This window comes from Aphelocoma coerulescens, chromosome 20 (assembly GCF_041296385.1).
Source record: "Aphelocoma coerulescens isolate FSJ_1873_10779 chromosome 20, UR_Acoe_1.0, whole genome shotgun sequence".
Taxonomy (NCBI): domain Eukaryota; kingdom Metazoa; phylum Chordata; class Aves; order Passeriformes; family Corvidae; genus Aphelocoma; species Aphelocoma coerulescens.
In genome coordinates this window covers 15,601,874-15,613,063 of record NC_091033.1, presented here as the reverse complement: position 1 = coordinate 15,613,063, position 11,190 = coordinate 15,601,874, and the positions used below count along the sequence as shown (strand labels likewise).

Sequence of the window (11,190 nt, the reverse complement as noted above, 5' to 3'; positions counted from 1 at the left end):
GCTGGGGATGCTCCGGTCCCTGGGCCCAGCTGTGGTGCCCCGAGATGTGGATGGGTTTTGTCCATGTAGGGTGAGGACTGAAGGTTTATGCACTGAATCTGTCAGACTTAAAACAGAAGGTGTCAGGCTCGGCACTGCTTTCCTGAATCATGGCCTCAGCCATGAACAAATAACGTATGTCTAAACCTGCTGTCAACTGCAATGAGCTGAAGCAGAAGCTCAGTGCCAGCCAATGGGAGTTGTATTCTGGCCAGTATATGTGACCATGAAACAGAGCAATAAAGGCTTTAGGTTTTTCCATTCCTTTTTATTTATTTCTGTAGGCTGTAGTAAGGGACCATTGCTTTAAAACCCTTAGACATTTGGACATATTTTACAAGACAGTACAGTTTCAGAATGTCACACATTGATCACAGTTTCATACTACTACATGCATATAAAGACGGGTTTTTTTTTAATAATTTGTTTTACAGAAACAACTGGAGAGGTCAATAAACTTCAACAAAGAATGACTAAATCAAAGTTACAAAAAATGTAAGACTCTAAGTACATTAGTATATGGCTAATGTTGCTGTAATCACCCCAAAGTGCCAGGGCATTGAAACATTTCTTAAAAGGGAAGAAAACATCTGCTGGTGCACTGGACAGTGAATTCCAATATAACCGAATGAAGAGATTGTGCAAGACATGCAGGATCTGCTGGGCTATCGGGCACAAGCACTGCCCTTTCTTACAGACATGCCGAACTGGGTTCTCCATTGATTCCCCATTGCGCAGGTTAAAAAATAACCCAGTGCAAGGCAATGGAGAAACCGGTCCTAGTCTGCCCTTTCTGGGTCACAGTCAGTTTCAACTTCCAGCTATAAAAGCAATTTGATCTACATGTACCAGCAGAGCCACAGGAAACACATTTTCCAGTTTTTATTTGTTAAGTATCACTTTCTTTTTTAAAAGGACCCCCACAGCTTTCCTATCCTTCAGTGACTATGGATGCTTATGGCTGCCCTTTGGAGATGTCACTGGGAAGCCTTTGCCTGGGCTCAGGGGCCCTGCAGGTCCTGGGCTTCTGGAGGAGGGCCCGGGCTGGTCCCCGCCTGTGAAACGCGGGGCAGCCGCGGTGGCAGCGCAGCCCCGGGCACGGGGGCATCACTGAGCAGCACTCACAGCATGGCCTCGCTAAGGTTTTCTCCCTTTTCCGAAACTGCTTCACTGGCCTGATGAGAGAGCAGGATTCTGCTGCAGGAAGTGGGGGTGTATTTTTTTAATGCTAATCTAGTTGGAAAGTGAGTTTGGTTGGTAGCTGTGGCTGGCCTTTCTGAGTACAGTATCATGGCTTCAAAATTCAAAGTAAAATGGAGGTGCTGCTCCCCCACCCTCCCTCCAAACACACCAGTGGGGAATGGTTCAATGCAAAAGTAATTTTCTGCATTGACCACCAAAAAGCCAGAGAATGGGGGGAAAAATGTTCATCACAAGCCAACAAAACTGACATAAATAAAACAAATTCCAGGGGTTGCAGGAGCCAACGTGTGGCTAATGGTATGTGGAGGCAGTAAAGCATAACAGGAAGAAGAGTCACAAATGGCAGAGCTCCTAAATGAAAAAGACAGAGAAGAACAGATGAATGGTCTTAAATGTAGACTACCAACAGGACCAGAGGTTGTGCCACAATTCAAAGTGACCAGTAGCCCATCTGCCGGTAGTGTCCTCCCAGCTTCAGTAAGTCCCTGGACCGAGGGCTGAGAGCACTGAACTGTGGGGCTGAGGTTGGGACCCTGCTGTAGGGACAGTCACCTGTGAGTTTGGGATGCTGTTTGTGGCATCGAGTCCACTAAGAGTGAGCTGACATGGAGGGATGCTCAGTCATGTCTGGAATGACTGTCACCCTCTTGCCTGAAGGTTTGCCCCTTTCCCAGGCTTTCACTGACCTGCCTCTGTTTCCCATTCCCTCACCCCACCGTTTTCCAAGTATGTGCTGTGGGCAGACACCTCCAGCCTTGAGGCCATACAATGCTATTAGTTTTCCATTAGCTTTTAGAGATATGGGTCCAAATTCTTTACTGGTCTAAATGGGGCACAGCTCCATTGGCCTCAATGGGCTTTAACTTACAGCAGCAAAGAATTTGGTATTTCATATAAATTTGCTCCCTGGCTTTCATGAGGCTCTAGTTTTGAGGGGTCTTTGTACAGAGTTCAGCCTTATTATTAATTTTTGAAGGTAGTGTCACTGCAGTCTTGGAAAGACCCCTTTAAAAATAGAGGTTAATCCTTGTTCAGTCCTACACAGCATCAACAGTATTATTTCTGGTTAGAAGAAAAAAGGAAGGTTTTGCTTTCTCTTCTAAGCCCCTAAGACTGAAAACTTCTTGTGCAATGAAGCCAGAATCAAGCAAAGCAAAATTCGGAGTAGTATTTACAGATATGAACACTTGTGGCACCCAACCATTGGTGTCAAAGGACACTTATTGTGGCTTAGGTAACACCAGCAACAAATGGGATACACATTCTGGATGAAGACTTTCAGTTTTCCTAAGGTTTCCTTTGCCTGGCCGAGACAAAGTTTCAGTGCAAGAGCCTGTGATCAGCATGGGGTGTGAGATGTATGCTGGAAAATAAACCTTTCTTCTTCTAAGGGCTGGGTGGTATTTGGGCCATTCCTGTCCTGGTGTGAGAGGACAAAGTTAAGAGTGGTCTGACTAGAAGCTTTCTATGGTTTTGTTGACTACGCTCTAATAAACCTGCTGACATGGAAGGTGCCTTTTGAAGGGATTTATGTGATCACTGATGACAGATACGGCAGCCTATTGCATTAATTGCTTCCTAGAAAAGAAAAATCCCACCCAACTTTAATACCTTCATTTGTGAACTGGTCTTGTTGATAATCACATGCAAAACTAGGTCTACTGGTTATTCCTTCCATGTGAGGGATACCTGGACCTTCTGAAACACACACCTTTCCAAACGAAACCTCTTTCAGGTTTATTGGCTATTATGGTGGACATGTAAGAAAATCTCACAAATGAAAGCAAGTGGAACCAAAACTCCATCTTTGGCAAAAGCATGGTCACTTACCAAACTGCTAGGCAGAATTGAAAGGAAATGTCTGTGCAGAGCTAGAGTGGGTCTGAGGCTCTTCATCATGCTAAACTTCAAGAGGCCATGAGATAGCTTCAGGATGAACATTTATCTCACTGACTTATTATTAAATTTCTGTGAATATAGCTGTGGTACAGCTATAAAGGAGCAAGGAAGATCATAAAGTAAGCAGGTACATGGACAGATTTCACCATAACTAAATCAAAATCTGGCCTCTTTCTGAATGTTTATGTTTCTCACTCCTCCATAATTTTTCCTCATTTCCTGATTTTCTCTGGGACCAAAAATAAAAATTCCAAAACCAGGGGGAAATGAAAGTCTGGACACTTCTGTTTTAATCAAGGAAAAACTTCTCTGAAGGTGCCTGAGCATTGTCAGGTCATTGCCTTGAATAAGAGCCTAAATTTTGATGCTTATCCCAACTCCATCATGTCACTCTTAGGACAATTAGATTCAAAACCTGTCTCTTCTTTCTGTTCTCAGCTTAATCGATGTAAATCTGGAGAAACTGCAGCCAGTGGTGTTGGGTGACCTTTCCCCTGCCATCACTGAAGGCAGGGTCTGGCCTGCTCCATGTTTCTCAGCAGGAACATCTCAGTTTCCATAGCCAGTCCCTGGTTAAATACCACAAACAGGAAAATACGAAAACATGACAACATCAGACAAACCCCATGACCTTTCACAGATGCCCTTCCAGGAGGAATGTTGCAGGTGTTTATCGGAAAAAAAGGAAATAACAACAACAAAAAGGTTGGGGCTGTGTAAATGAACACTGAGAGAGCATCTAATATATTATTCTGTAATACAAAAAGAAGAAATCTGACTTGATTGCCCTATTATAAATTTGCTAAAAATACAGATATATATTTATATTTTTATATATATATAATTTTTTTTTTTAATCTGAACAGAAAAATAGACTACTCTGGAATGCATGAAAGTCACATGACTTTTCCATACATCAGATACTTATAAAGCCAACACAATGGCAAGCAGGAGGTACAGAGGTAACTAGAACATCTGTACTTTATTCAGGAACTATTTAAAGCCATATTCTCCCCAAATGAACCCAAGGTAGCACTTGTTCTGTCTGATTACCATAAGCAGAAGTGACTGACCAAACATGAAGGAGTTGGGGCTAATGTGGAGCCCCAGGGAAGCCCATCTTGCTCCGGCTGTGCAGGAGGGCACCGGCGCCACATGGCCTCCTTCACTCGACTACTTCACTCAGGAATTGTAGGATTTGCTTTAGAATGAGGTGTTCTGTGGAGCTTACCAACAGAGAGAACGTGGCTTTAGAAACCTTGTCTTTGCAATGAATTTTACATAACCTTGTTATTTACTATAAACTGTACTGGTCATAATTCTGTCAAGACATAAATATACAATAGGTACAAATATTAACAATACATTACAATTTTACAGAAGAAGAATACTGTTTTCCTTAGAAATGTGTATCTTATTAGCTGCAAGGGAAGAAAAGGCTACAGTTTATCACAGCCACAGTTGCCAAACAACCTGACCGCCTCAGATGTGTTTCTCATGACTCGCACAGGCAGATACTCCCCAGCATTTGACACACGGCATGTTCAGGAAGGGAATGTGCGTTCCATGGATTTATTTTCCTCTCTCTTGATTTTTTTTTTTCCTTTCTTCTACCTTTTTTTGACTCTCAAACATCTCCGAAAAATGTGGATTTCACAGGAGGCTCTTTTGTTTTGGGTTGGGTTTTTTTCCATAAGTGTGCTTAGGTGACGTTTTTAAGAAAAGGCACTGAGAAATCTACTGCAAGGTCACTGCTTTGTTCCTCTGTTCAAGGCTAAAACTCAAAGAATCTTTGCCTCCTGGTTAAGAAAACTGCACCCTCTCCTTTCACATATATATATATATATGTTCTACACATATATTTATAGGTATGTATTAAAAATGATGTTGATGGCGTAAGATACAAGCAAGTGCAGACATCACACGTCCAGAGAGAGTTCTTTCAGGTATGATGCCTTCTGCAGCAGCAGGTGAGGCTCTGTCAGCTTGCTTGATACTTGGTGCTCAGTAAATTTGCAGACCTGAATGCCCAATATCAGTGATTAAACCACATGCTTCAGCTCGATGCAAGAGATATTGCCTGTTTTCCCCAACTGCTATGAACTTTGCGAAACATGTATCAAACAAACAAAAATTAAATTGTCCTTCTCGGATCTATAGGATTTGGTGAGCATTATGTTTTCAAAGCACTGCTTTTCCTTTGCAGTGACTACAGACTTAGTCTACCATAGCTTTAGGTTAGAGTAGATTTCCCAGTGCTTACATTATATATATGTGTATTATGCACACAACACACATATATAGATACATACTTTGTATTCAGACTTTATTTCATTAAAATAAATTCAACATACTTCCTTTTTAATTGGGCACAAAATGAGAGCTACATCTTTGTACACAAATAAGAAAGAAATGCTCTTCAAGCATATTATATGCTTAATTTTAAATTATTTGCTTTCTATAAGAAATCTATAGGACTTTGGCTATTCAGGCTTAAAAGGTAGATTTTTTAATGATACTTTTGAATTTGGCTTTCAAAAGTGACTCAGTAAAATGCTACTTTAAAGGTAGGACTAAATAGATGACATAAGGTGTGTGTCATGAGCGATCACGCAAGGCAGACAGAGGGCCTTTGGTTACAAGGAGAGTTGCACCAGTTGACTATCAGATAAAAAATGATAGAACTGTTGATTTATACATTTTTGTCAGTGCCATCTATAAACCAAATACATCAATTTGGATGAGAGTGTGGTAAATACTACACTATATGGCTATATTTAAATACGTTCACTTTCGTGACATGTAAAATATGACTTTTTTTTCCACATGAAAGCATCAGCTCTAAAAATATTTAACTTGGAAATCACTATTACTTTATTTTAAAAAATTCCCTGATTTTTCTTCTTTTTACATTTGTGCTGATGGCAGACATGACTGATCACTGAAACATAGAGATTATATTAAAACTGTTCTCTTTAAGATTTCTCGTTGCTGCTCTGTGGCCTCAGAAAGCCACAGAATAAATCAGTTTTTAAAGCTTATCTGCTGGAAAGTTACTTTACTTTTTCGTGACGACTCAATCTTAACTAGTATCTCAGCAATACGTCGGTTCCTCTAAGTACACTTGTATTTACTATGGCCAAATCCTAAAGTCCTTCACCAGGCAAAGAGCCCGCTCGGAGGAGCGGCGGTTTCGGCTGAGGGAAGGCGGAGTAAAAGCGAACAAACCTCAGGAACTGGCCCTGCGTAAATACCCTGGGGAGTTTCGCCTGCACACGCGGTGCTCTGGGCACCTTCCGCGTCTCTCTTCGCTTGGCACCAGGGCTCTCGCTGCCCTTCGGCTCCTTCCTGAGCTGCTGGCTCAGGTGCCCCCCGGGCCTCGCCCTACTGGGCCACCGGGGCGGCTCCGAGCGGGTCCCTCGGCCGTGTCCCAGCGCCCGGGACGGGGCCGGCTGAGCAGAGCAGAGTCACTGCACCGTGGGCACAGCTCTGTGCCAAGGAGACACCTGACAAAGCCATCCTCATAACCCATGTCAGCTCCTAAAACAGATATGTGCTTATTGCTTTTGTCCGTACATGCTGCATTCACTATTACGGGTTACAGACAGTGCTGCACGGCCGGGACGGACACACGGCTACATTCAGGACTAACCAACACTTGTTGTTTACAATAGGAAGGAACAAAATGCAGTGGACTCGAGTGGCTTCGGGGGGGTCTTCCTCCCACGTGTGCCCCTCTGCTCCCACGTCCCGTGTCTCAGCTTATCCCCGGACCCGCTGCCTGCAGATTGCTACACACCCCGGCAGGAACTCAGGGACAGGTCAGGAAACGCTCATTGACAGAGTTATTTACAACTGAGTTTTACAGTAGAAACAGAGAACAACATAAAAGGTTACCATCACAGTTATCACAGGACAAGTTGTGACTTGCTACAGGCGTGTAACAAATCACAGTCACAACAAGAGGCACAAATTAAAGTAGTGCTTGGTTAAAGTGCTTGATTGTTACACTCTGCTATCCTACTCCAGCATTGCAACAACGACAACAAAAAGTCAACGTAAAGTGCTTTTCCCCCCCGAGATTAAAAACCAAAGACAAATTATTTCCTACACAATTTGACATAACTTTATTGAAACAATAATATTTTAAAAACCTAGGCTGGTGGCTGCTAGTTCTGTTCACTTAAAATGGTCAGATTTTTTTTTTCTCCTCTTTTTTTTTTTTTTTTTTGTTTCATTTAAAAATGACTGGATGCTATTAAAATGTCAGGCCTGATTCTCCTGCCTCTCGCAGCTGCTTCGTGCCACGGCCCTGCAGGAGCCTCTCCTGCCCGACCTCCTGGCGAGAGGGAGCACAGCCAGGCCTGGGACGGGTCACTAACGAATCCCTCTTTTTGCATATTTATGTAACACTTGCATATCTTTCACTGCGCTGCTTGGGCGCAAAAAGCTTCGCACCAGCCTGCTCCTCTCGTGCGCCACGGGCGAGCCTCGGCTGCGCCTGGAGCCGGGCGGGAGGGGAGCCCAGGGCAGCGCCGGAGCCCCGGCACGGGCAGGGCAGCCGCGGCTCCCTTCCAGCCCTGTGCTCCCCGGCACCGGGAGGGGCTCTGGCTGCGATGCCTCGGAGAGTCCTGCTTCTGCACGGCTCCTCCACACCTTCCCAGCGTGGGCCGTGGGCCACCAAGGGCCACGCGCTGGCCCTGAGGCAGGTACTGGCTTTTAGCAGAGGGTAAGTGCAAGTCTCACTATGGTCTTAGGGCATGTTTGGAATTAGATACAAGTGGTGCAACTCACCCTGCTGATATTTCAAAAGAAAACGTCAGGTCCTACAGGATATCAGATTGTTAAACACACAAAGAGCATTTTAAAAATTGGTTTCTCTAGACCATTATTTGTTTCAAATGCTTTTCACTTGGATTTTCCAATAATGCAAGTGTTCCCTGTTACCTTTAGACATAATATCCATCAGAAAAAGCTGTAGATGGGGAACAGCTGCCCTGAAGCAGTGAGCATTGTGTTTTTGAAAGCTTTATACCAACCCCAGCAATTTATTCCAGAGTTCAAATCTGGCTGCCTTGGCATCCTTTATGGAACTAATGCAGATCAGATGTTAATATTTCCAAAAGGAGCTCTAGCGTTCAAGGGGAATGGATGGGTATTTGGTCACATTGGCTTCACTGGACAACATGAAAGGAGATCAATGTGTGATCATGATTTGCAATCATTTTTTTGACTGATGTGGGCAATGTCTTTAGAGTTGTTTCAGAGAAGGACATTTTCACAAACCCACACTGGACCTCCCCCAGACTTTTAGAAACAGGTGGCTTATTTCAGCCAAGTTCATGCCATGCAGAAGCTCTTTTGTTTGTGTTGACTGTGAAGATATTCCTTTAAACTCTCAGTAAATTCTTTCAGACCCCACTTCAGATGCTTTGATCATGTGTGTTAGCATGTCCTCCACTGCCTGGTAATACATGGACTTCTGGGGAAATGTGATTTTCTAGTCTGACAGTCTCCTGATTGCCCTGGGTTCTTCCAGTGATACCTTCCATAGAGTAAATGCAGTTCTGTCCTATCAGCTTAGGGGAGGTGGGTAAAGCAGCAGCTTCTAGATGGTTCTTCTCTGTTCTATAAACATGGTCCTTTTGCTTTAGATAGCCACTGTTTGCAACATTGTACTTGGGACTCACATTTCCAGGCGGACTTGAATCATACATCAGCTGACCTTCATCATCAGTGTCAGCATCTATATATTTGTGTATACCAGCATCATGGAAGTTGAAAGCTATGGCTGCCTGTGGCTCCGGTGACTTTGGGGGGGTTCTCGCACTCGCAGTTGTGTAGATCGAGGTTTCTGGGCTCATGAGAGACCTGTCAGAGAGTAAGGAAGTATCTGTGGCAGCAGCAGCAGCTCCCCGGCTCTTGAGAGGGTCTGGATATGTTCTCAGTACATTTGATGCTGGTACTAATGTGCTGGTGTCCTCTTCCATGAAGTTAACTTTCAGAGATCTTAGTTTTAAAGGGTTACTGGCCTTTATGGAGCTTTTGGGACTTTCAATGAAAAAAGCAGAATGGTGGCTGCTTTCGGAGCTTGGGTTCATTTCCACATACCTGGCACTGCTCCCCTCTGGCCTGCTCTGCTCCTGAATGACGTTAATGCCGCCCTTGCAGGGCAGGGCAGTGAGCGGGCTGTGCGAGAACCGCCCGGAGTCAGGGAACTCGGCTGCACAGCTTATGAAGCTGTCGATGCTGGACATGCTCCTCATGTCAATGATCCCATCAGTGCGAGTTGCCAGCAGGGGCACCATAGGGCCAGGAAGGGTTTCCATTTCTAGCTCTTCCTTTTGCTTTCCGGATTGACTCGACTCTTTAGTGTTAAGGTTTGGCTGGGACTGAGTCTTTGCCATTTTGTTGTACATGTCCTCAAGCTGTTGGACATTCAGGTGCTGGGGACTTGAAGACGACCTGGCTTTTTCTGGGGACCCTTGTTCCTTAGTTTCAAAAGATTTGCTAGAACTAGTTTCAGAGAGTGTTCTCTTGGTCCATTTCCATTTGCTTGGAGATAAATGATTGTCCTGAACTTTATCCTTTTTGGCTATGCTTTCTCCATTCTTTTCAACCACAATGTCCATCAGTTCTATGCTACGGGCAAACGCATCCTTCATGTTCATGGAAACAATACTGCCATTCCTTTTTGCTCTTTCAAGAGCTTCCCTGCGCTTAATGGCTTTCTCCTGCCTCTTCTGCTCTTTGTAAAACTCGGAGAAGTTATTGACAATAATTGGGATGGGAAGAGCTATCACCAGCACACCAGCAATGCAGCACAGTCCTCCTACTATTTTACCCAAAAGAGTTTTGGGGTAAATGTCTCCATAGCCTACTGTTGTCATGGTGATTGTTGCCCACCAGAAAGAAGCTGGGATGCTCTTGAATTTTGTATCATCCTCATCTTTTTCTGCAAAAAACACTAAACTGGAGAAGATCATAATGCCCATAGCCAAAAACAAGATGAGTAATCCAAGTTCATTGTAACTCCTCCTCAATGTAAATCCCAAGGACTGTAAACCCGTTGAGTGCCGGGCGAGCTTTAGAATCCGGAGTATCCTCATAATCCGAAATATCTGGACCACTCTTCGTACATTTTGGAACTGAAGTACACTTTTATTGGATTCTGTGAGGAAGATAGTAACATAGTAGGGTAAGATAGCCAGCAAATCTATAGCATTCAGTGGGCCTTTGAAAAACTTCCATTTCTTAGGCGAGGAGAGGAACCGCAGGAGGTATTCCATTGTAAACCACGCAATGCACACCGCTTCCACATGGGCGAGCTGGGGGTTATCTGTGGTCTGCCCAAATTCATCCACGCCTTGTAGTTCAGGAAGTGTATTAAGGGACAAGGCAATTGTAGATAGTACAATAAACATGATGGAAATGATTGCCAAAATCTGGAAAGGAAAGAGAAAACAGTGAGTTAATCTCGGAATACACTACACTGTCTTTCGCTGCTGTTAACACATGGCTGTATTTTCACTCACATGTTGCAAGACCCATTTTGCTCAGTACACAGAAGTTGGATAATCAATGCATCCTGAGCTGAGTTAATTTTGGAAGCTGCTTTAGTTATGGGAGATGCCTAAAGGAGATAAAGCATCTACTTCAACTCCTGTGCTTTCATCTCTGTGTAGTCCAGGAACATAGAAGAACAGCTAGGATGCCAGGAGGGCTGTGAAGCAGTTCACAGCAGGAGCTTTTGATTAACTACTAATTAGGTGCCCAACAAGGCCCATCTGGACAACAGGCTCTGAAATTTAAGCACGAAGGAATGCAATTGTGAATACATGATTCCATCACAGCGATGTTCTCCATTTAATGAATGGTTACTGCTGTAGTTTGGGGTGCTGATGGCTAATTACAGAGATGTGTGTACAATTCTACTACATAAGCATACAAATAATTCACTCTTGTTCAGTGACTCAACTCTAATTTGAAACTTGATGGTTGTGAAAAACATGAAAACTTCACCAAGCTTTCTAAGCCATTTTGAGTTTT

General features: G+C 43.8%; 1 protein-coding gene across 3 annotated transcripts in view; it reads right to left on the bottom strand.

The window, feature by feature from the left end:
• Positions 1-301: 301 nt before the first annotated feature.
• Positions 302-11,190, bottom strand: part of KCNB1 (potassium voltage-gated channel subfamily B member 1) — a 115,077-nt gene continuing 104,188 nt past the window's right edge. For all 3 annotated transcript variants that reach the window (XM_069034549.1, XM_069034550.1, XM_069034551.1), the window contains one exon: positions 302-10,586. In XM_069034549.1, the coding sequence (XP_068890650.1) occupies positions 8,565-10,586 (2,022 nt within the window). In that variant the 3' untranslated portion in view covers positions 302-8,564. The remainder of the gene's footprint in view (positions 10,587-11,190) is intronic.